The 25,561-nt window shown below is 48.6% G+C and overlaps 2 protein-coding genes across 2 annotated transcripts in view; both read left to right on the top strand.

Annotated features, from left to right (window-relative positions):
* Nucleotides 1-19,751, top strand: part of Spata13 (spermatogenesis associated 13) — a 32,381-nt gene extending 12,630 nt beyond the window's left edge. Inside the window, exons 3-10 of the mRNA XM_013349236.2 lie at nt 1,008-1,187; nt 1,515-1,700; nt 3,729-3,908; nt 5,343-5,575; nt 9,212-9,341; nt 11,278-11,650; nt 14,478-14,552; nt 16,078-19,751. Coding sequence (XP_013204690.1) covers nt 1,008-1,187; nt 1,515-1,700; nt 3,729-3,908; nt 5,343-5,575; nt 9,212-9,341; nt 11,278-11,650; nt 14,478-14,552; nt 16,078-16,253 — 1,533 coding nt within the window. The 3' untranslated portion in view covers nt 16,254-19,751. The remainder of the gene's footprint in view (nt 1-1,007; nt 1,188-1,514; nt 1,701-3,728; nt 3,909-5,342; nt 5,576-9,211; nt 9,342-11,277; nt 11,651-14,477; nt 14,553-16,077) is intronic.
* Nucleotides 19,752-20,516: 765 nt separating this feature from the next.
* The window catches only part of LOC101997641 (complement C1q and tumor necrosis factor-related protein 9), a 13,217-nt gene continuing 8,172 nt past the window's right edge, over nt 20,517-25,561 (top strand). The window contains exon 1 of the mRNA XM_005355401.3: nt 20,517-20,544. Coding sequence (XP_005355458.2) covers nt 20,521-20,544 — 24 coding nt within the window. The 5' untranslated portion in view covers nt 20,517-20,520. The remainder of the gene's footprint in view (nt 20,545-25,561) is intronic.

Genomic DNA, 25,561 nt, shown 5'->3' with positions numbered 1-25,561 from the left:
AGCCCTCCCCATTCGCGCTAAGGTAAAGGGCCGCTGGTCTTCAGGGCTGGCTTCTCAGCCTTTTCAATGAGCCCATTGTCTCAGTGATCCTCACAGCTGATCGCTGAGGTAAATGGAAAACACTTGTCTGTATTTTAACAGACACCCTGAGGTAAGGACATGGAATTACACTGGGCCTGGTGGTATGTGTGTGACGCCAAGGACTCTGAAAGCTGAGGCAGGAGGCTCGAGTTCAAGGCCTCCAGAGGCTGCTTACGGAGACACTGCCTTACATAAGGGCAGGGTAGTTCAGTCACAGAGTGCACAGGTCTCTGGGTTCTATCTCCAGCAGTTAAGAGGAAAAGGTGAAGTGATTTTCCTACTACAAATGGCAGAACTACGATCGTGTGTCCCTTATTCCTGGTCAGGTATTGTTGTCTTCCTATTACATTGCATTACCACCCTCCCCCCAGCTCCCTTTTCGGTGGCTCAGGTGATACTCTGCACTTCATTATGTGATTACTTCCTATTATATGGGCTTGTAGGAGTATTCTGGGCCTCACTGCAAAAGGCTAAGTAAGCACTGACATACGGCGGCTAGATGTAGTAAACACATGTTTTATTTGATTTAGATGACTTAACCACAGTGGAACCCCATTGTCAGTCAAGGGGTTTCGTACACCTTTGCTTTTTGAGACAGCCTTGCTGTATGACCCAGACTAGCCTTGGACTGGTGATCCTCCTGTCTCAGACTCCTATGTGCTGAGATTACAGATAGATGTCACCACCCTTAGCATGTATCAACCTTTTTAAGGTTGATCTGAGTTTCCCTTTAAGAGCAGGTCACAGGCGCCTACCTGATGCCGTGTTCCTCGCCTTATTTCATATGACTAGTTTACCTGGACAGCACAAGTCCTTCCAGACAGAGTAGAAGGTGGCGCGCCACCCTGAGAAAGCATACCTAGCACGCGGCTCCTAGTCTGCCCGTGTCGCCGAATGCTAAGCTTGCTCTCCCATCTCCGTTCCAGCTCATCAGCGATGGCAGCGTGGTCTGTGCAGAAGCACTGTGGGACCATGTGACCATGGATGACCAGGAACTGGGCTTCAAGGCTGGGGATGTCATCCAGGTCCTGGAAGCCTCTAACAAGGACTGGTGGTGGGGCCGGAATGAAGATAAAGAGGCCTGGTTCCCTGCGAGCTTCGTGAGGGTAAGTGTGGGCCTCTGTTTTCCAGGGGTGTTCTTGGGAAGGGACCTGGAGAAGAGTTTGAGGCAGATCTCAATCTTTCCTCGGGCCCAGCTCTTCTGTCAGTGTGTTTAACATCACACATAAGCCTGACCTGTAGGAAGTAAGGCGGTTATAGTGAGGATCTTAAGCAAACAAGCCTCTTGGGATCGCTGCTGCCCATAGACATTTCTTGAAGGCACCATGCCTTGATAACTCGGCACAGAGAGCAGATGCCCGGTAGGTCTTTGCCTTGCTTCTGCTACTGCCCCCGCTTCCCTAAGCCACCTGCCTCCTGTGTGTGACCTGTAGCTTCGAGTCAATCAGGAGGAGCTGCCTGAGAGCTGCAGCAGCTCCCATGGGGAAGAGCAGGATGAGGACAGCAGCAAGGCCCGCCACAAGCACCCTGAGAGCCAGCAGCAGATGCGCACCAATGTCATCCAGGAGATCATGAACACCGAGCGCGTGTACATCAAGCACCTCAAGGACATCTGTGAGGTACGTGCCAGTCAGAGGCGGCCACCTTCTCCAACCCCATGTGTCTCCTTAGATCCCTAGACAGGATGCCCAGTCATTTCCCTGCAGATGAAAATGTGGTCCTATTTGGTGATATTGCCATGGTGTTTTCAGTGATAATTGGTAGAAACCTTAGCAGGGAGCCAGAGAGACAGTGTGACTGTGTAGCAATTCCTGGGATTATGGACACTGGCCACCATGTCTAGCTGTTATTCAGTAGTCTCGTCCTGGTTTCAGAGAACAGGCCATTAGTAGATGTGAGGCTGGCAGTTTCCTCCAAGCTGGCTTTCAGTTCCCGGATCAGGTGAGCCTTGTCGCTCTGAATGCTGATGTCAGCGCTCCCCCTCCAGCTGTGATCGCTCAGTGCTAGAGCCAAGCTTAAGTCAGGACAAGTTCAATCATGAATGAATCGGCTGCGTAGCCTGCCACTGCTCACCTCTCATCTGTACAAGTGTGGTGACTGAAGTGGCTTCAGGCTGCCGTTTCAGGAAAGTCACAGCTTCCGCCTAAGCATGGCCAAGTCCTGACCGTGGACGGGCCTAATGCCCGGCCCAGCTCAGCTCCTCACAGTGTTTTCACTCGGCACACACCCTCTTAGTTGCCTATCGCAGATGAGGAAGAGACCTTGAAGTTAAGAGGCAGGGTTGTCAGGCACTGTGACCCTGAGCTCACACTCTGCATCACCACAGTAAATAGAGGAATTGAGGGGCTGGGATGCAGTACTTATGCACATGCCCAAGCCCCTGAGTTCGGATCCTCAGCATCCATATAAAAGCTGGCTCCGGCAGCATGTGTCTCTGATCCCAGAGGCGAAGATCGACAGGTCCCAGGACCTCTCTGGCCAAGCAATCCTGTCAAAACTGTGAGCCCCAGTTTAGTGAGAAGTCTTGTCTAAAAACAAAAAAACAAAGATGGAGGGTGATTGAGGTCACATGTAACTAAATGAGCAAGCCTACCAACACACTCATGTATAACACAAGCATGTACAGACTTCGCCACATACGTGAAGAAGGAAGTGGTTTATATACTAAATGGTCTGTTTATTCTGTTTAAGCATGTTTGCGACTATGGAGGTAATTGTTCCGTGCATATGTAGCCTTTCCGTCCTGTGTCACTAACTGTCCCAAGCCAGAGCACAGCCCTGACAACAGGCATAGAGAAGGAGTAGTTAGCCCTCTTACAAGGACGCAGACTGAGGAAGGACAGACTTGTGCTATGGCATGAAAGCAGGTGAGGACCGAGTCTTCGGTGTGGTTTGATAGATCAGAACCACATTGGCTTGACAGAAAGCCTTCACACACTGACCTCCCCCATGTCCCTGGCCTGGAGAATTAGAATCTGGTAAAGGAGGCAACGTGAAGCCAGACATGGGCACACCAGTCTGTAATCCCAGCAGTGGGTAGGTGGAGACAGGTGGATCAGGGCCCTTCGATCAGCCAGCCTAGTCTACTTGGAGAGTTCCGGGCCAGTAAGGACTTGGTCTCAAACAAAAAGGACAGTGCAGTGCCGGAGGAAGGGCACCCATGGTTGTCCTCTGACGCTCATGTGAACGCACGCGCTCCCCCACAAAAACCTGAACGCACATACAGACAGCACACACTGGCAATGTGAATTTTTAGGCTCTGCCATTTGAACCTCACTTCTGGAAACGTGAAATCCATGTGAAGCTTTCACTTTGGTTTTGGTTTTAGAATATCTCCGGTGAATTGTAGTTGTAGATGTGTGATTGTCTCATCAGGGCCTCACAGAGATAAAAATCATTTTCTCTAACTGAAATTCACTCCAGCTTAGGAATAGTGCCACATACCTGTCATCCCAGCACACAGGAGTGTACGTCAGGAGGACTGGAAGTTTGGGACCAGCCTAAGCTACCTGTGAGACACTATCCTGAAAACAGAATAAAATTCAGCCCAAGACCTTGGCATGGGGCCAAAGCACAAATAGAAACAACAAACTGTATTGTTCAAGTATCTCCAAACAAATAAAACCGTTTGCTTTTGTTCTCTGCAGGGCTATATCCGACAGTGTCGTAAGCACACGGGGATGTTCACGGTTGCGCAGCTAGCCACTATTTTTGGAAACATCGAAGACATTTACAAATTCCAAAGAAAGTTTCTGAAAGACCTTGAGAAACAGTACAACAAAGAGGAACCTCACTTAAGCGAGATAGGATCCTGCTTTCTCCAGCACGTATGTCACTGTCTCTCCAGTCGCCCCATCCGGTCAGACAGTAGCATAGAAAGGCACCTCCGCCAGAAACACTCCTGACCTTTCTTCCCTTGGCTCACATACTGCCTTTAGGTAGATGGGATTTTCCTTTTCCAGAGGGTGAGTGATCTAAGGTCACATGCTCACAGGCAGATGGTACACAGCCTCGGAGTTTCTCTGGTGGTGACATGAGTTATTGGTCCTTGCTATTTAGGGTGACTATAACTGACAAAAGATTTTAGAGATTTTATTTCTCTACTTAGAGAATAGTTTAGGTAGTACTACCAGTGGCAGCAATGTACCCTCATTTCCTGGGTGCTGAACCCCATAGTTTTTTAGAGGCAGGGTACTATAGCTGAAGCGGTGGATAAGCCTTCATTTACCGAGCATGGTGGTTCCAAAGGAAAGCAGGCAGGAATGGGTCCCTGGGTATCCAGGTACCCTCGAGGCACTGAAGACCAGTGTGGCCAGAGCAGCCTAGGCTTGTGGGTGAGAAGCTCAGGAGAGGCTTTGGGGGTGAGCAAAGGCAGGGCAAGAACATGCAGCCGAGTGGTCTCAACGGCAGGAGAGTCTTAACTGCTCCCACTGCTGTGGTCAGCCCTGTCAGGTGCTGGCCCAGAAGCCAAGAAAAGGAGCCTTGCTAAAAAGGGGTGTTTTCCCGGGAAGTCTGGCAGGGCTGGTTGTGCCAACAAAGAGCAATGGTCTCCAGCACCTGCATCGTCGAGTTAGCAGGCGGGGTGGCGAAATCACATGGGGGGCTCGGCCAAGTCTGCATGGTGGAGCAGGGGAAGCAGGAAGGAAGGGCAACCGTGGGTGCATGGCCCAGCAGCTGACACTGGAGGGAAGGTGGTGGCCAGGGATGTGGGCTTGAACCCAGTGACAGGGCTTTCAAAGCAGTGTCCACCCAGTCTTGAGGAACAGGGCCGAGGAAAGAGTGCAGCCCCAAGCCCGGGAGAGCAGGCAGCAAGAGAAGGGCAGCAGTATGGCTGCACCTCAGAATGAGAAGTCTGCAAGAAGGGAAGTGGGCAGTGGCCTTTCCGTCGGAGAAGGAGTACCACGTGGAAGCCAGGCCCAAGGGTTAGGCAGTGTGCCAGAAGCACATGGTTCCTCCAAGCCAGAGTTTATAACTGGAAGGAAGGGACCAGGGTGGAGAGCCAGACCTCAGAGCATTGCTCCCCCTCTGCCGTAGGCTTGGACTGGAGTGAGCCCAGGGGGTAGGGTCTCCGATCCTTCTACCCACCATTAAAAAGAACACAGTTATCAACCACCCACAAATGAGCTTCCTACTGATCAGGCATGAAAGCCACTGCCAAGCGTGCATTGCCCTTGGGGTGTTGGCCTGTCCTCCCTCTTCTCCAGGAGTGTCCTCACAGATGGCTCAGGGCCACTGACTGACAAGGCTGCCTTCCCTTCCAGCAAGAGGGCTTTGCCATCTACTCCGAGTACTGCAACAACCACCCAGGTGCCTGCGTGGAGCTGTCCAACCTCATGAAGCAGAGCAAGTACCGGCACTTCTTCGAGGCCTGCCGCCTGCTTCAGCAGATGATCGACATCGCCTTGGATGGCTTCCTCCTCACGCCCGTGCAAAAGATCTGCAAATACCCACTGCAGCTGGCCGAGCTGCTCAAGTACACCACACAGGAGCACAGGTGAGATGAGGGCCGCCCAGAGACCGTGAGACCAAGCCCCAGCCAGCCTGGTGCTTCCTGCAGAGACAGGTGCTGGTGGTACTGGTGCTGATGGTACTGGTGGTCCTGGTGCTGGTGCTGGGGGTCCTGGTAGCCTTGCCGTTCTGCCACTGAGCTTCATGGATGAAGTTCTCAGAAGTTTACAGTGTTTATCACTGTAACAAGATATAGGAAGATACTCTGTGACATCCAGAAATAGAAAAGCAAAATAATTCTTTTGTTTCTTTCTTTTGGTTTTTTTGAGACAGGGTTTCTCTGTGTAACTTGAGCCTATCCTGGAACTCACTCTATAGACTAGGCTGGCCTCGAACTCCCAGAATCTGCTTGCCTCTGCCTGTCTCCCAAGTTCTGTCTCCCAAGACCACCACCATTGCCCATTATGCAAAAGAATTCTTAGGCTGGTTCTGTGAGTGCATGGAGGGTTGGCTTTGTTGTTGTTACTGTTTAATTTAATTTTGGATTTTTTGAGATGGATCTTGAAATACAGCCGAAGTTCATCATGATCCCACCTGTTTCCTGCTAGGGTTATAGGCAAGCACAGCACACTTGGCTGCACAGGAATTTTCACTTAGGTGTTATTTGGTACAGTTTACAAATATTATGTTAATACCCTTTGTAGTTATTTAGTGGCAAATCAGTTTTTAGTTTTGAAAGAAATCGATAGGACTACAGCAGTCCCCTTTATTCTTGGGGGATCTGTTTTTCTAGATCCCAGAGGATACCTAAAACTATGGCCAGAACTGCATCCCTACATGTGTATGTATGTGTATATGTGCATATACACACAGTCTTTTCCTGATGCATACACACCTATAAAAAGATAAAAACTGGGGGCTAGAGAGATGGCTCAGTGGTTAAGAGCATTGCTTGCTCTTCCAAAGGTCCTGAGTTCAATTCCCAGCAACCACATGGTGGCTCACAACCATCTGTAATGAGGTCTGGTGCCCTCTTCTGGCCTGCAGATATACACACAGACAGAATATTGTATGCATAATAAATAAATAAATATTTTAAAAAAAAGATAAAAACTGCTCATAGTGGCTCACACCTATAATCTCATCACTTTGGGAAACTGGCAGGAGGATTGCTGTTGGTTCAAGGCCATCCTGGGCTACTGTAGAGAGTTTTTAGAATAGCCTGAACTACAGATACAATTCTGTCTGAAAAGGAAGATATATTTACAAGTAAGATACTGTAAGAGATTAACAGTAACTACTAAGGTAACAATTACAACAGTATATTATTATTATTACAAATGATAAATAATTTCAACTTACGAATTATTCCTGGAGTCTTCGGTTTAACGTTTCTAGACTGCAGTTGGCAATGGGTAACTGCAGTTCAGCAAAATGAAACTGGATAGAGGAATGAAGGAGGGTGAATCTGGGTAAGGGTGAGAGTGACCCCTGAAGAGTTGGAAAGTGGCTCACTTCTGTCCTGAGCCTCTGGCAGAGACAGGCGGAAGATCAAAGTGGCAGGGGCTACTGAACAGACCCTAGTTAGGGTGAAGGCTTAAAGAATTAGACCCCAAAGGGAATAAGGAGGAAGAGGTTTGTCGAAGTGAATAAAAGAGAAAGACAACTGTGTAGGACCTTTCTGTCTCGGATGTGGCTATCAGAAGAGCTTAGTGGAGAAAAGTAAGGAAGTCAGGAGAACCTCAGTTGGTACAGGCTAAAAACTAACTACTGAAGGGCATCATAGTAGTGACTTGTAGATGGAGACCGCGTGTTCGTTTCCCAGCTGCCCAGAACCAAACAATCACACAGAAACTATATTAGTTACAGTACAGTTTGGTCAATAGCTTAGGCATATTCCTAGCTAGCATCTTAAATTAACCCATTTCTATTCATCTGTGTATCACCGTGAGGCTGTGGCCTAGCTGGTAAGGTTCCGGCATGTCCTTCTCCTTTGGCAACTACATGGCATCTCCCTGACTCTGCCTACTCTCTCTCTATATCTGTGTTGGGATTTCCTGCCTGACTTTCCTCGGCTAAGCCATTGGCCAAAGCAGCTTTATTCATTAAGCAATACAAGCAATACATATACAGAAGGACCTCCCACATCAGTGATTTGGGGAAAATAATGAGAGATCTGAGAAGCGAAGCGAAGCCTTCTGGAGAGATGGCGTGGGAGTCCAATGCTTTCCAAGGTGGGCAGCTGTGACCACTCACACTCTGCAAGAAGGACTTCACGCTTTAGAATGTTCTGAGTATTTTACCATAGGGGTACAACCTGCACACAGCACACATGTGGGGGTCAGAGGGCAACTTTGTGGTGTCAGTTGTCCCTCTTTACCTGGGTTCCAGGGCTTGCATAGCAGACACCTCCACTCTCTGAATCACTGCTCAGCTGCCTGACTTTTCTCTTTTAAGAACATTTTTTTCCCTGTGAGCATTTACAGATTTTGATTATTTTTCAAATTTATTCCACCTATTTATTTATTTATTTATTTATTTGTTTGTTTGTTTATTTGTTTATTTATTTATTTTTGAGGCAAGGTGCTGTTAAGATGATCCTGGCTGGCTTTGAACTTGAAGAAATCCTATATCTAGAAATACTGCCTATATCCCCCGAGTAGTGCTAATATTATAGGCATTCGCTATCACACTTGTTCCAGTGTGTGTGTGTGTGTGTGTGTGTGTGTGTGCGTGTGTGTGTGTGCTCCAGGGCCAAGGGGACCAGGACTCATATGTAGCCGAGGCTAACCTCAAACTAACTCTCGATCCTCCTGCCCTGGCTGCTCGTGTGCTGAATGACAGGCGCGCACCTCCAGAACCAACTTTGAGAAATATTCAAAAGAGAATGACATTGAGACTCTTCCTTTTTTTGTTAAAGTTAAATGGGGGGAAGGAGTATTCTAGAGAAAAAAGAAGCAACAACAAAGCCTCCTAGTTTCTGCTGCTTTGGGGGGCCTTTTAGAAAATACATCATCCCTTTTCTTTGGGGACTCCCAAGTCTTAGGCAGTTCTACCTCATGCTCATTTTGCCTCTTGCTTTGCCTTGAGAATAGACTCCCGGTGTCAGGACCTGCCTTGTGGACAGTCCTGCAGACTTCCTGGCAGTCAGTGCTCCTGTGTGTGTCCACAGCTTCTTAACAGTTTTAGAGGCGTGGCCTGGGGGGGGCTGCCAGAAGACCGTCATACTGTATGGCTTATAGTCTTTCATGTCCCTTCCTCAACAAGTAAAAGATGAGACTTGATGTGGATAATTAGTCTCAGAATGCAACCAGTGGTTTTCGAGCAGCTTTATATAGCAGAAGTGGTTATGTTAAATCAAGGCAGAAATGAAGGCAGTTCTCTGTGCTAATGGAAGTAATTCAAAGCTGCTATGACTAACACTAGGTTTCTGTGACATTTACTTTCATTCATGGTGATTTCTGGGAAATGAATGACAACATTCTTACTCCAGAAGAATTGTGAATTGTGTTCTCTCCGCTCACTTAACCTGTGCAGACTATGGTCTATTCATCGGGAATAATGGCTCTTACTCAGTGCCTTGTCTAGACTGTTAGCATACAGACCAGGGTCCAAGCACACTGTCAGTCCTCCTTTGTGAGTTGCATGTCCTTACAGTTGAAATGAACTCCCCATTTTGCAGCGATTACAACAATATCAAGGCAGCCTACGAGGCCATGAAGAACGTGGCTTGCTTGATCAACGAACGCAAGCGCAAGCTGGAGAGCATTGACAAGATTGCCCGCTGGCAGGTGTCCATCGTAGGCTGGGAGGTGAGTGGCGCTCGCATAGGCGGAGTGGCTCTCACCACTCCTGTACCTTGGACCCAGGGAAAGCATCCTTTAGCATTCCGTGTTCTGGCTTTAATGGTGTACGTTCTGATAATGGTCTGTGTAGTCAGAGGGATTTTGATAAGTCTAAAAGTCAATTGCCTTAATTATATACAGTGCCTACAAAGAAATAGGGTCTGAGTAGGTGAGATAGCTCAGAGGGTAAAGGTGCCAACCAGAAATAGCATGAGTTTAATCCCCAGTGTCTACATGGTAAAGGAGAGAAATGAACCCTGCAGGTTGTCCTCCACCTGCCACACGGGAACGGTGACACACTCCGCCCATACACAGAAACTTAAGCAGACACAAAATAAATAAATAAAGGCAGTTAATTAGGTTTTTGCTTTTTGGGCTTTCTTCTTGTTGTTTGGCTGGTTGGTTTTGTTTTTTCGAGATAGGGTTTCCTCTATGTAGTTCTGGCTGTTCTGGAACTCTGTCGACAAGACTGGCCTCGACCCTGTCTCTGCCTTCTGGGTGCTGGGATTAAAGGTGTGAGCCACTACTGCCTGTCTTTAAAAATAACTTTTTAAAAAGTCATTACTATATTTCTTAGAGTCTGGTCCCCCCGACATGGAGAGCCAGTTTGATCCTAAACAAAGGCCCCGTTTCTACACAGTCATAGAACACGGTAGTAGGAGCATGGGGTCTTGAGCCATAATGACATATTTGAGTCCTGTATGATCCAAGCAGATATTCTCTTATCATCTTTAAGGAGAAAAATACTACTTTTTAGGTTACATGATCATTAAGTAATAGTACAAATAACCCTACTTGATAGGGCCCCGTAGTAATGGCCTGATGAATGTATACCCTTATTTATTGCATGAGCACACAGGGAAAGGTGTAAGCACCTCATCCAAGGCCACGTAGCTAGAGTGTTGGCAGAGCTGGGTTCCAGCCCAGGATTCTGGCAGACTGCATGTCTGTGTGGGTCACCTGTGCTGAAGCACAGCAGCTAAGAAAACTGGTGCTGTTCAGATTGCTGCTGAACCAGGTTAGGTTCTCTTTACATGGCTTTCAGGGATCGAGAAGGTACAGGGTGAGAGAGTAGGGCCAGCTGAAGAGAAGTGCTCTTCCTCCAGAGCCCTGACATACCTCTGTCATCACTGCTGATCCCCTGTTTTTTAAGTGAAGAATCTGGGGCACAGAATTGCTCTAGGAAAGGAAATAGAAGCAATATTTTGGAGTCAAGTACTTTTGTCTCCAAAATATGCTGAGTATTATTGAGATTAGAGGGAAATGAAAATTTTTAAATGAAGGCCAGCTTCATACCAAATTTGTTAGGGTGATGCTGGCATCCATCCACTCTAGATATTATAAAGGGGAGGTTTTTTTTTCTTCCAGCCTTTAGATTCTAACATTTAGAATGTTATGACCTAATAGTAGAAATAATCAAACATTAGATCATTTCATCAGAATTTACTACTTTCTTACTGGCAGCCTGGCCTTTTATTTCCAGGACCCTAAGCTGCTCCAGGGAGTGGGTATACACCTGACTCGGGAGGTAATTCCATTATACCATATCCCTGTACAATGCAACCTCTGCTTCTCCTTTATTCTGAAATCAGGCTTTATTAGCTCCCGCTGCAGATGCTGTCTGGATTCCATTACTGTAGTGTGTGGTTTTTTTTTTTAGATCAGGAAGACACTTCAAGTAACACAGAGGAAATAAAGAGCAGCAAAGAAGTATTTCAGGACAAGGGATCCAGGAAGTCAGGGTCTGAATGGCCTCTGAGGCCCTGCCCGTGTGTAGGGCAGCAATGCCTGGCCATAGGGAGCTGGAATATTCTAGAAAGACTGTACCAGAGACCCCTTCTTTGTGTCTACTACTGAACACAATTTGGTTCAGACAACTCACAGCATAATTGCATTCTCTCAGGGCCTGGACATCCTAGACCGAAGCTCCGAGTTGATTCATTCGGGGGAACTGACCAAAATCACCAGGCAGGGCAAGACCCAGCAGCGGATCTTCTTCCTCTTCGACCACCAGCTGGTGTCCTGCAAGAAGGATCTGCTGCGTAGGGACATGCTATACTACAAGGGCCGCATGGACATGGACGCGGTGGAGCTTGTGGACGTGGAGGACGGACGGGACAAGGACTGGAACCTCAGCATGCGGAATGCCTTCAAGTTGGTCAGCAGAACCACAGATGAGGTGCACCTGTTCTGCGCCAGAAAGCAGGAAGACAAGGCCAGGTGGCTGCAGGCCTATGCAGACGAGAGGCAGAGGGTACAGGAAGACCAGCAAATGGGTGAGTCCCCTCAGCCTCCTCCATCCACCGCTGGCCTCTTCTGCTCAGTCACTCCCCGAAGAGCCAGATCCGTGGACTGGGCTGCAGGCACATGCTTCGGGGAGCAGTAGTCGAGATAGCGCCTCACCCCATAAAGGGAATTGCTTGTTCCCTTTATTCCCGTTTTACAGACAGCCCGGCTTGGTGTGGTGCCAGGGACTGACTATATGATGGTGGCACGCACACGCCCCTCACCCAACCAGGAGACACATTAGATAATTCATGTTGCATGTATGTATGTGGTATATTTGTTCCTGGCGGGATGATACATATGGAGGTCAGAAGAGGACATCTAGGGACCTGCTGTGTCCTTCTCTGCCTTTTTCACTCGCGATGGGTCTTACCAAACCTGGAGCTAGGCTAGCAGCCAGCAAGACCCGGCAATCTTCCTGTCTCAGTCCCCCACAGCATTGGTTACAGTTGCACACAAGTACACCAGCTTTTTACATGAGCACTGGGGATTTGAATGCAGGACTTCAGACTTGTACAGCACGCACTCTTTATCCACCCCCAAGCAGTCATCTTCCTATCACAGAAATGCCAGAAAATGGACTTCCCCTTTATCAGCACTGCTGCAAAGCACTCTAAATTCGCCTCACTGCCTGGATCGGTTCAGACACAGTTCCTCCTGGGCCTCCCCTTATCTCTGGCATCCGTAGAACCTGCACATGAGTAAGCTCCTGCTTCTGATAGTCAGTGGTATCCTTGTGCAGACTGAGCATCTGCAGTCCCCAAACCAGAATCCTTCTGAGTGTCAGTGTGGAAAATTCCATGCTTCAATATCATGCGAGGGACCCACTTAGAATACAGATGCCCCAAAAGTACAGTTTGGAGATAATTCCAGGTTGTGTAGAGGGATCTACGAAACATAACCAAATCCCGTGCTTAGATGTTGGTCTCATCACTAAGATATATATTGTGTATGTGAAAATATTAGAAAATCTAAAGTGTTGCATGTTCCAGTCCCACACAATTCAGACAAGGGGAACTTAACCTGTGCTTTGGTGTGTCGTCCCAACTTCTGCTGACCGTTTGATTGCATGATCTCATGAGAAGGAAGCTGCCGTGTGGCATTAACCAGCGTAGCATTCACAGTTTCTATGTCTGAGCTCCAGAGCCACTCACACAGACTGGGATTATGAGCACACACTGTCAGATGTGAGCTGTGGTGCCCAGATCAGGGGTGTACAGGGATAAGACGAGGGAGAAATGGCTGTGGTGCCCAGATCTCAAGGATTGTGTATCTGGGCCAGTACTTCCCTGCTGCCCCTGAGCCCAAAGGGCTTTAAGGGTGATCCCCATGTCTCCTGTATAAGCCAGCACCTTCAGACTTGGCCATAGATTCTGCTGTTGGAACTAGAAAATGTCCTAGGATCCTATGTTGAGAGTTCTTAGAAATCCATCAGGCTATCTTGCCAGTAAAAGTAAGAATTTCTTCGGAGACCTTCGGAGTTCAGACCAGTGTGAGGTCCGGTAGTTCCCAGGCTCACAGATGGGCTCGTCTACTCTGTGTGACTGTCCTTTAGACCCAAGGGAACTGGAACCCACAGTAGCTGCCGTGCATTGACTGCTGACCATCAGACTCTGTCGCAATAAGGTTTGTCATGAAATCCTTCTCAGAAGTGTGCAGGTAGTTACCAAAATGTGAGGTGCGGTTACTCAGTCGGTCACCCTGTCTGCCGCGGCTCGAGAAGCGGCAGGCTGGAATGCTTGCTCTCCCCGCAGCTTGCGCAGTCATTTACACTGTCTGGTGTGACTAGAAGCACCCAGGTCGGAATGCTTGCACTCCCCCAACTTAGTCGTTCACACTGTCTGGTGTGACTAGACGCACCCAGATCGGAATGCTTGCTCTCCCACAGCTTGCACAGTCGTTCACACTGTCTGCTGCAGCTAGAGTCGGATGCTTGCACTCTTTCACTGAGGGTCCATGATGATCACACAGGCATCCTAAACACTTCCAGCTCTGTTCTGCAGCTTGCATGTGTCTTTTGCTTTGTGTCCAGTGTGGACAGGTCCTCAGGCCGGGCCTAGAGCAAGACCCCAATCTCTATGTCTGAGTATGGGGTAGGAAGGAGACCCCGCCAGTCAGACAGACATGTGACTGCAGGAAGCCAGGGGAGCAGAGCCTATCTAGAAGGTAGGGTTGGAAACAGAGACAAGGGGCAGCCCGAGCTGCGGAGGTAGAGTGCGGCTCCGCTCTGCTGCAGTGCTGCCCGGCTCCTGACCTCAGGAGAAGCAGTCACCCCAGCCCCGCTGCAGCTCCTCCGCTGTTTGTCTCTCTGTCCTCTCTCCGGGTACAGCTTGTTTTTACATAGTTGGCCCACAATGGGTATGTAGACGGTAGATGGCATTTCAGTCCACACTTCAGGGCTACGATGCAGAGCTCCAACCTGAGGCTTCAGGCGAGTAGAATCTCAACCCACAGAGCTCCCAGCTCCTGTGAGCAGCAGCCCTAGGCCTCTTTGCCTTGGGCTCTCTTCCCAGAGTTCAGCGCTTTAGAGCTGCAATTACGGTAGCTTCCGTGTGGACATTGGCCCCGGGCGTGTCTGTCTTGAGACATCAGGGTCTGTGTCTCATGACAGTAGCACCTCATATCACGCATGTGCCAAAACACTCAGGTTCAGAGGTCATTGTGAGGTCCCTGGTGACACCACTGGTGCCTTTCCTCTCAGGGTTCTTTGATCCAGTCTGTAGAGAACACCTTGGCACTGGTCTATGTAGTACACACTTTGTTTTGACAATGTTTTCCCGGGTTCTGAGTATGGACCACCTCTGTTTCCAAATCCAGGAATGGAAATCCCAGAAAATCAAAAGAAACTCGCTATGTTGAATGCCCAGAAAGCCGGACATGGGAAATCTAAAGGTAAGGTTGGTGGAGGCTTTGCCTCCTTCCTGTGACTCCTGTGATAATATGGAGGCAGTGTCCACAGAGAACCTTCTCCAACACTGGGTGGACAGACAGAGCCAGGGACACTAAAGAAACAGACCCAAGTTGACATGTAGGTGGAGTCGTTCAGGTTTGCATGCAGGTGCATGAAATATTTCAGACAGCAGCAGAGGCCTTCACGCCTCCTAGCCCTGCCAGTGCACCCTGTTCCTCACGTTCCTGAGGGGTGAGAGGGGATTATGGTACCACTTAGCCACCAGGCATCTTTGGTTTGAGGAGGAATCTCCATTAACAAAATGCTTGCCCGCTATAGGTGACTGTGTAGCAGGCGTATTCTTTTGGGCCAGCAACCACTTCTCAAATCATGTCAGGGAGGCTTACTATTAGTTATGAATGCTCGGCCTTGCTTAGGCTTGTTTTTGGCTAGATCTTTCAAGTTAACCTGTTTCTCTTTATCTAACTATTGCCTAGGAGCTTTTTATCTTCCTCCCCTCTGTATACTTTCTCTGCTTCTTCTGTCTGTCTGTCTGTCTGCTGCCTGGCTGGCTGGCCTTGGGTGTCTCCCTTCCTTTTTCCCTCATTCTCTCTTTTCTTCTTCTCTCTTCAAGCCTTGCTTTCTCCTCCTATTATTTATTCTTTTTACCTGCCAGCCCCGCCATTCCTCCCTTCTCTCCCTCCTTTCCTCTCCTCTCTCCCTCTCTCTCTCTGCCTAGTTATTGGCCATTCAACTCTTTATTAGGCCAATCAGGTGCCTTAGGCAAGTAAGGTGAAACAAAGGCTTCTTTAAAGAAACGAATGCATGTCTACATAATTAAACAAATGTAACACACCTTTGCCTAGTTAAAGTAACGTTTTACAACACAGCTGTACCACAGTCCAGGGAGGTGAGGCAAGGTGTTGACACTCTGCGTCAGTGGGTGAGAAGACCCTAGGCTTCTTCTCAAGTGTGCTTCCCCACTCTGTGCACACGAGAGTAACTTGGCAGTGATGCAGAAGCAATCGCGGCCAGGCCACATCAGGGTCCTAGTGCTCACACTCAATGTCCCCAGGGTAGATAGTGCCAATGAATGTCACCTCACCTGTTCATGTGACACCCTGGTACCGTTACTCCTGTTTTAGAGAGTGAGGAACTAAAGCACAGAGAAATCAAAGAATTTCCCTCCAAATACTCATGGCCAGTCAGTGTGGAGTAGCATTTGGGCCGAGGGAGTGTTGACTTCAGGCCTTGGTTTGAGCATTGTCACTACTTACCCATCCATACCAGGAGTCCAGTTCTGATTCTCCTGACCTCCGTGGCGGTGAAAGGTGATCTTCTTCATCTCCGGGCTTCCTTCCTGTGAGAGTTTGGGGGAGTCTCCATGACGTAACCGTTGCTGACCCCACACCGGCTATCCGAAAGTCTTGTTGCTTAGATGGCTTTTTGATTTCTGTGAATCAGCTAAGTACTTCAAGCCCCAGTGTGGCTTTTAACTGATTGGTCTGTCTGTCCTTCCTGAATTAGGCTACAGCAGCTGCCCCGTGGCCCCGCCCCACCAGAGCCTGCCGCCCCTTCACCAGCGCCACATCACCGTGCCTACCAGCATCCCGCAGCAGCAAGTCTTCGCCTTGGCCGAGCCCAAGAGGAAGCCGTCACTCTTCTGGCACACTTTCCACAAACTAACCCCCTTCAGAAAATGAGCCTCACTCAGGATGTGCCTCTGAGGTACTGTGGGGAGGAAGGTTCGTCTCTTCGGTGTGGTGTCCAGTGTGGTGCTGCATGCTTCTTTTAGGAATCTGTGACGAGGAGAAGGAGTTGAACTCTTCTTTGATCTTGAGCGGCCCTGCTGCCCTCGTGGAAAGAAGGGCTCCGTGAAGCACTGCTCTATCCTACACTGGAAGCCGAGCTGCACTCTCAGGTGGCCGGGATGTGGGGACCAGGCCTCTCTCGGCATGGGAACAGCTGACCCAGTGGTCCTGTGAGTTTACCACTGATGGTCACACCCCTGCTGCAGTTCCAGACAGTTCCAGAGCCTTTCAGTCCCTTAGGGGCCACTATATTAAGGATGCCTTCTCTGTTTGTTCTTAAGCATTGACAGAGATTGGTAGGATGTTGGCAGCCATAGGATGGCCTGGGTCAGGTCAGCCCTGGCAGAGACAGTGAAGGGGTTAGAACTGCAGGGCAGGTGCCCACTGTTTTCCAAGGTGTACCTAGTGCCAAGCAAGAGTGTAGGCTTCATCTTACAAGGTTCCCTGTTCACAAGCTAGGGAGAGACAGGAGGCGCCTGTCGCCCTGGCAACGTGGGACATGATAGCATCCTCAAAGCCACGTGCTACTTCCCTGACCAGAGGGAAGGGCACTGCCAGCTCGTTTGTCCCTCTCACCTCCTCCAGCAGAGGTCCTGTCTGCTCACAACACAACCTAAGAAGCTGCCGTTCACAGAAATAGTGGCGAGGTGAAAATTGTTTCAAGTTTGATAACATGAGAATGGGCACCCGTGCATCTTCAGCAGCTATTTGCAGTTTCTTCATCAGTGAGGTGATGAAGACACAGAGGTTCCACAGAGAAAGCGAGAGACATAGAGACGTAGCGTCCAGCTTCCTGGGATGTGGAGACACCTGTCACATGACCTTGAAACGGTGGTGCACGGGCTGTGTCATCTGGAGGTTGACTCCTTCGCTCTGAGAGACAGTTTAATGAGGGTCACACGGGCTGACGCCCACAGAGAGTAACCTCCCTTTGTTGACATTGTGGAATTTGATGAAAATGCTTTTTAACAAGATATAAGGAAGACTGGTCCTACATTTTAATCGACACAGTGAGCTGGCAGGGACAGATCCCGCCATGCAGCTGTGCCTTTTGGACAGCTTGTTCTTGTGAGCAGTTCCTGCAGGGTTCTCCTTGCTCCTCAGCTCTTGCTTGAGAACAAACAAGTCTGCAGTGTTAGAGATGAAGATATTGGTCCATCAGCACGGTTTCTCCAACCAGTTCGCCCCAGCTAGAGCTAGGCCTAAAGCTACTGACCTCACAGCAAATCACCTTGACCCTGGACCTGGGGTTAGCCTCAACACTGCTGTGCACCCTGGGCATGTTCATTTAGAGGCCACAGTGCTGGGGATTGTGGTCAGAAGCCCCAGGGCTGGGCTGTTTCTGTGTGTCATGAAGTGGTTCAGTGCACAGAACGTGTGCGCGCGCGTGCGTGTGTGCGTGCGTGCGTGCGTGCGTGCGTGTGTGTGTGTGTGTGTTAGAGAGACAGAGAGCGAGTGAGAGAATACTTAAATAGATGCCTGAGCTTAGCTGCGTTTCTATAACTGACAGGTTGTTTTTGTATTTTACTAACTGAATGCAATGATATATTTTGGAAATTATACTTAGTGTACTTTCTCTGCTACACTGTGTCTGTCCGGCAGTTTCAACAGTTGTGCTCTTAATATGTGAACTGATTTGAGGAAGTGAAGAGAGTCTTTTGGTCCTGTTTATAGTCACTGAGGATTCAACTTGAGGCTCACTGCAGACTTCATTTGCTGTTACAGTGAATGACAGTGAAGAAGTAATACTTTAAGTTTGTGACCGGTCCTGATAGATTTCCCAGCTGCCCTAACTTCCGGTTCCCACCTACCTCCACAGACCTCCTAACAATCCCGAGTCACGGTCAAGACCTGGGCCGGCCCCAGGCAATTTTATACAGTGTGAGAAGTGTTTGATCAAATGTCTGACCCGGATGAATCTTACTTGGGATTTCTGGGTGATTTTGAAAACTAATGTGACAGAGAAACCCTGTCTCGAAAAACCCCCCCAAAAAAAAAAAGAAATGAAAACTAATGTGTTTTTAAAAGCTATAATAGCCTTTTGACTTTGTAAAAAAAATCTGTATTCTATATAAATTTTATTACCAAATACCTGAGTTCTACAAAAAGTGGAAGACCTTAAGTATTATTTTTAGTTCTCCAAACTTCCTTCTTGATTTGAGGTGTGCGCTCTACTTTGAAAGGAAGAAAAGAGAAACAGCATGGAGCCTCTTGCCGGAATGGTGTCTGAGGCTCGTGAACATTCCCTCCCTTTCCCTCGTTAGCATTTCAGAATTTGCCAGCTCTGTTGATACTGTTGAGAGGGCTTCCCTGGTTTAGATTATATACGACCACCATGTGGTAGGTGAAAGATGATCATAAATAATACTTGAAAGTGTAGAGAAAGAAGGAACATTCCAGGCTCTGTCTCAAGAGTAAAAGGGAGTGGTAGACAGCTAGTTGGGCTCTCAAGAGACATATGGTAGACCTGCTTCTGCAGGCGGGAACCATCACCACTATGGAATGCCATTTCTAAATACTGTGCCTTTTGCTATCCAAGCCATTCAAGGCTGATTCCACATCCTACGTTGCTGTTTTTACATGCAAAGCAAAAATGTGTTTAATTTGAAATCCGGTTCCCAGTGGAAGTCTTTTGTGCGCGCCTGAGATCCAGCATCATGCGCGTGTGGAGAATTGGACCTGGATATTTCTCAGGACGGGTCAGTCCTGTTCCCAGTTGGAGTTTCCTGGAGCCAGGGCATGGCTTCTGCATTTTGTCTTCATCCCAGATAGGAAAAGCAGAAGTGTCCCTCAGGCCAGTGCCAAGAAGTGTGAGTCAGTGTCTTTCAGCAGCGTAAAGCCAGGATGCTGGGTGCAGTGTGCCCACAAATGGTTTCTTCTCAGGGTCCAGGGAAGGGGAGTTTGAAGGACTTGGGACAAAGTAAGTAGCAACTTCTAGCTAGTCTGGGGGGGTGAGGGAGTCAGCCTATATGATGTATGAAAATTTGCTTAGCCATCCCACATACTTCATTATTACCTTCATGGTCTCTTAGGCATGACCGTTTATATTTAGAAAGTATTTTGAGCCACTTCTGTAATTTAATAATTGGTCCCTTTTGGGGGGTACATGTTGGTGCCCAGTGTGTGTGACTTGCTGACTTCTTGGCTATGCTTTTGGTGAAATCTAATCCACGTTGGGGTGCTGTGGTCTGTGTAAGTCAAGTGCTACTCTTGAGATGACGAGTTGACCTTGACACTGAAATAGGACCTGTGTGCAAGATGTGCATTTTTTGCTAAATGAAGGGTTTTTTTTGTTGTTGTTGTTTTTAAAAAATAGGTATTTGATTTCTTGTAAATGCTGTGAATCTCTATTTGTTGTTTTGTATCTGTATATTAAAATACTTTGTCAAACTGGTCCTAGTGATGCGTCTCCATATAAAGTAAGCCACATTGTACAAAAAGAGGCGGGACTGGGGCTGCACAGCGTCCTGCTTTTGCTTCTCAGTCCTGTGCGAAGTGTGGAAGCACAGGTTGGTAATCCCAGCACTTAGGGGGTGAGTGCAGGTTTCCCCTGGCTACATAAGGAGGTCAAAGTGAACCTAAACCTAACCTAAACCGTGATCTCAAGAAAAACTCTTTAAAGGCTGTGGTTGCTGGAGCTTACAGATCCTTTATTGCTCCGACCTTGGCGCACCTTCCTATTGGGTGGGAGAAAATCACTGGAGGGGGGAGGCGGGATGTTGGAGAAAGGCTCTGAGGAGAATGAGGAAAAGGCCATTGGACTTCCAAAGCCCTTAGAGTAATAGAGGAGCCAGAGAGGGCAATCTGTTGCAGCATTTCCCATGAATGGTGGGATGTGGGTGACCAGGTCTCTATGTCTCTGAGTGGCCAGAGCTGCTGGCAAGACCCTTCACTGGGAGGTGAGCTTTTGGCCTTGACCTCCCTCCCCCAGGGTGTGGGGTGAATAAGAATTTCCTCTTCTCATTAGCAAGCTCAGAAAATCCCAGTAAACAGCCCATTGTTTGCTGTGACTAATCTGAAAAGGGTTCCTCGGGGTTGCCAAGGCTGCCTCCTGCCTTCTGTGGACTCCCAGCAGCATCTGTGCCCTTGTGTACCCTTGCTCACCTCTCCGTGGGCTCCGCTGGGTGAAAGGGTGACAGTGGCAGCGTGGTGGCCCGCCATGGTTCCATACGTAGAAGGAAGCGTAAGTGGAGGGCCCAGTATTTTATTCTAGAAGAGTTGGGGTGGGAGAAGGGGGAAACAAGCATGTATTAGTTGGCTGCTGTATGCACAGGAGACCATGTCCCTACACAGGAGTATGTGGTTGGAAAACCCTATAGAAATACGATGAAGTTCATCCTTGCATCAATAGTGCCAGAGATGTGACGTAGGCACACGATAGCTCCTAGAACGGAGTCCTGTCCCTGACAAACTTCAGGCCAGGACTCAACTCCTATGGACTTCACGGAGGTCCAAGGCCCCTGTAGGATTCTGTGGATAAACACATGGCTTCTGCTGAGTCAGCTGGGACCAGGTGGTCTCTGTGGAGCTGGATGTTAACAGATGACTCTGACCCTGTGGCACTGGTTTCAGGTGGCATTCCCTAAAGTGGCCAAATGGCTCAAGGCCAGCTGTTGCCAGTATTGTGGACACAGGTTACAGTGAATCTGAAATCAGGTAGAGGGATGCCCCGGGAGATAACCTAGCAGACTTTGCGGTGATCCCAGCAGGTCTTGGGGAAGGGGAGTGACACTGGTGACCGAGTCCTCTCCTTATGCAAAGAATGAGTTGGAGTGCCACAAACAGGTAAATGAGTAGTGTAAACAGTGGACCAGGCACCCTGTCAAACTCCTGATTCTGCTAGAGCTAGAAATACAGCTGGAGAGAATTCCAAGTGGTCAGGGGAAAAAGGGGGACCCTGTCAACTTGAAGCTGAGTGACCCACAGAGGTTCTTCTAGCAACCAGCTGCACTGCCCACAAATGAAGGGACTTTGGGGCCTGGCTGTGCCAGAAAGCCTAAAGAAGCCAGATCTAGCTCAGTGGATGCTACCAAATCCAATCCCACCTCCTCCTGGGTATGTCGTTGGGGCTGCCTGCTGTGCTGCTGAGCGCACATGGCTGTGGTTTGCTGTGCTGAGGTGAGACTTCCCAGTACCTGCATACCCAGGTGGCTGCCAGGTAGACCTCATGTCCTTCTCAACCTAGCGTCCTCTCGTGTTCCGGAAACTTGTGTTTGTGACTGAATGTCTCTACCCTTCTCGGTAGAAGCTGGAGGGGAGTGACTGCAAGGTGTGGCTGATGGCAGCTGAAGCATGCTCGAGGAATGATTGCAAGGTGCAGCCCACAGCAGCTGCAGCGTGCTTGAGGAATGACTGCAAGGTGCAACCACGATGGCTGCAGCATGTTCAAGGAGTGACTGCAAGGTGCGGCCCACGGCAGCTGCAGCATGCTCGAGGAATGGCTGCAAGGTGCAACCCATGGCGACTGCAGCGTGCTCCTCCATGGGCTGAGGAGCGAATGGAAGGACAAAGCCCTCATCTGCTCTGTGCATGGTCTAAACCAACTCAGATGTTTGAAGGGTCTGGTTGGGCCATGGTGACTCCACATCGGGCACACCAACTGTTGAAACTCAGAGTTCCTGAAAGGGAAGGGCAACTGTCAGGCCCAAACAGAACCCCATTTTCCCTGAAAGCAGTGGATAACTTAAGACAGCAGTGTTTGCTCCGCTCAGGCTGGCCTAGAGAGGGAGCAGCGTTCCTCAGGAAACCACAAAAGGGTTTTCTGTCCGCCTGAAAGGTCCGTTTCCCTTGGCATATGCCTGTGGTCACATATCGAAGCCTTCTAGACTCCTCAAGTCCCTATCCACATGTACCTGTTACACATTTCAAAGCCCTTTTATGGAGAAAACTTTTTTCCCCTGGTTTTTTGAGACAAGTCTTCTTGTGTAATCCTGGCTGTCCTAGAACTTTTTTGTAGACGAGCCTGGCCTTGAACTCATAAAGATCACTTGCCTCTGCCTACTGAGTGCTGGGATTAAAGGTGTGCACCACCACTGCCCCCCTCCTTTTTAAACTGAGGACTGAACCCAAGGCCTTGTAAGTGCTGGGCAAGTGCTATACCACTGAGCTATTAAATACCCAACCAGGAGAAAATAACTTTATTTTACCATTTACTATATTTAAAGGGCTGAGCTGGTCACTGGGAATATCCAGCCTTATCTAGTACTTCAGAAGTCACAAGGACTCAGAGCAACCTCCTGACCACACTAACCCCCAAAGCACACCTGAAGCCTTTTCCTTCTGACTATCAAAGTGTCCTGTGGAGATGTGAGTGCCAAGGGGAGGATTAACTGACTTGTAGGGTGCCCTTGATTTTAGTTTTGCCCTTGATGGAAGCCACAGGCCATAGTAACGAATCATTTGAAAGTTCTAAGTAAACAAAAGTAATCCTGATGGTCTTCAATGCAAAGGCCACCCAGTTACTATCACGGCCATTTTGTGTCATTTCTGTGTGTCGGCCCACAATGGACTCAAGGCCAAAGAGAAGCTGCTGTTCACATTAAGGAAAGAAACCTGCAATGAGGATCCATTCTCCCACATCCCACCTGCTGGAACACCTGGGGTCCCCTCATTTTACCTCAGAGGACAGAAGAAAGAGGTAAAGTTTTCCACACCCAGGGGTGCTCCAGAGAGATGCCACCTGACCCCAGTGCTGCTGTGATTTTTGAAGCTCGTCCAAGACCTCTTGTGCCTCCCTCCGTCCCCTCCCCTTCCTGCTATTTTGCAGTTATGTCCACTGGGGAGTTGTACGGCAGGAAGGCATGATTTTATTTACCGTGTGTGGGCTCCCCATTCTCACAGTGTCCGTGTGCAGCCTAGGACTTCAGGTAAGAGAGATGGAGAGGATTTTTTTTCTGTGTTGAGTTGAAGGCGCCTGGGTTCCAAGGTAGCCGGGTGTCTTTAAAAGCTCTGGGTGAGAACAGCGGTGATCTGCTTCTAAAATGTTTTTCTAAAGGGCAGACAGGTGTGGTGTTTCATACTTGTAATGCCACACAGGAGAGGCTGGCACAGAAGGCTTGATACAGAGTGAGTTCAAGTCAGCCTGCCTGGGCTATAGTACGAGACTGACTCACACTCTCTCTCTCTCTCTCTCTCTCTCTCTCTCTCTCTCTCTCTCTCTCTTACACACACACACACACACACACACACACACACACACACACGGGACAGGGGTGGATGGTGGCGCTAAACAGTAGAGAAAAATCAAAGATTTTCACTTGCCAGAATTCTGCAATACTGGGCCTCGGAGGAGGCACAAAAAGTAAAACAAAACAGGACAAATCACAAGAATAGCAGCCCTTCCTAGAAAAGCTCACAGATGATCCGCTACACGTTTTAACGAGTCTGTTTTAATGGTTACGTCTCTGCTAATTTGTATGGTCTATAAAAAGCCTCATGCGTGTCGAGGAAAAGAGAAGTGCTATGACATTGTGCTGAATATATGAGAGAAGCAAATAAAGCCAGCTTAGGGAGGAGGGACACCGTGATGTCATCCCTCGTGCTTTATGCTCAAGCAAGCCGGGCCTCAGCAAAGACTGCTCACAAGCTGGCCCAGTGTAGCACGCCCGCCATCCAGCACTTGGAATGCTGAGGCAGGAGGGTCATGAGTTCTAAGCTGCCCTGAGTGGCATCAGAAAGACCTTGCCTGGAAAAAGTCAGGTTGTTCTCCCGATTTCTGTCCAACGTTAGTGTTTGGGGCTTTGTAAGGACTTTGAAGTATTTGAGGGGACATAAGGAACCTGAAATGTTCTTCCCCTTGACTGTGAATTAGAGAAAATTAATCAGAAGAGGCACCACAAGTAGCTTTTCTTTTTAAACGTGGGACGGTGTTAGGCCAGCACTGTCTCTCTGTACCACCTTGGAAGCCAGGAGAGAGTAGCATCATCTGGAACTCGAGTTACAGATGGTTGTGAGCAGCCCTGTGGGTGCTGGGCATTTAACCCAGGTCCTGTGGAAGCCCAAGCTCTTAAGCACTGAGCCATCTCCACCCTGGCAGGTGGGTTTTTATGGAGAGGTTGGGACGCGAGGGGGACGCTGGTAAAACACAAGAGGAATTGGTGTAGAATCTACCCGTCACCCATGAGCTCAGCAGCAGAAGCCGCTGTGGATAACTCATGGATGTGGCTCTAAGAAAACGCAACTTCCTGAAGTGGAGCACATTCCTGACTGAAAGGGAAATAGCTGGGATTCCTCTTCCAGAAACACTTTCTGTATCCCATAATACTCTGCAGCTTCCAATAGAGGGTGACACAGTTTTTTTGGATGTCACTCAGGTTAAGAGCACTGTGGGTAGCATTCAGTTTGCAGTACCCAGGTCTGGCAGCCTGTAACTCCAACCTCCTTGGGCATCTGATGCTCTGGACTCCGAGGGTCTTTACATTCATGTGTGTGTGCACTCGTACACCTGTGCATGCACACACACAATTAAAAATAATTTTAAAATAGCCACAAGTGTGTAATTAACACTACAAAGACATTTTCCACAGGAAAGCCCTCTTACCTCGTCATTCTAAACATTAACATATTGGGTTATTTGCATATATTTCTAGTTTTTTATAATATGCATGCATCAATATCTTCATATGGTTTTTTGTTATTTTAGTTTCTAAATGCCACTTTAAAATTCTTTAAACCTCTGTTTTATTTTTTGCACGTCTGTGTGTATCTGTGCTTGTTGTGTGGATACCCTCAGAGGCCAGAAAGAGGCCTCATAAGTTCAGAAGCAGTTGTGAGCTACTCACTGTGGGAGTTGGGAGTCCTCTGCAAGAGCAGCAAGAAAACAAACACAACTGCTGAGCTATCTCTCCAGCCGCCATTTTAGTCGTTTATGTTTGGCTGGGTCTTTTGAGACAGAATCTCATCTGTACCCAAGCTGATCTTGAACTCATCATCCTTCTGCCTCCAGGAATCTATTACATATGTCACCAATCATGATAGCTCTTTCAGTGCTTACGTTCGGTCCCGCTCCCTGTGTCTGTTGTTAGCACATTACATAATGTGCCCTTTCCCCCCTTAACAGATGCTGCTGCAGGTACCTTTGGCATACAGATCTTGCTTTATTATGAATAATTTTAGAGATGGCACTCCTGGATCAAAAGAACAGATTCTCTCTCTCTCTCTCTCTCTCTCTCTCTCTCTCTCTCTCTCTCTCTCTCTCTCTC

The sequence above is a fragment of the Microtus ochrogaster genome, chromosome 17, assembly GCF_000317375.1.
Source record: "Microtus ochrogaster isolate Prairie Vole_2 chromosome 17, MicOch1.0, whole genome shotgun sequence".
NCBI classification, from domain to species: domain Eukaryota; kingdom Metazoa; phylum Chordata; class Mammalia; order Rodentia; family Cricetidae; genus Microtus; species Microtus ochrogaster.
The sequence above is the reverse complement of the archived record's forward strand: the minus strand, read 5'-3'. Positions and strand labels throughout refer to the sequence as shown.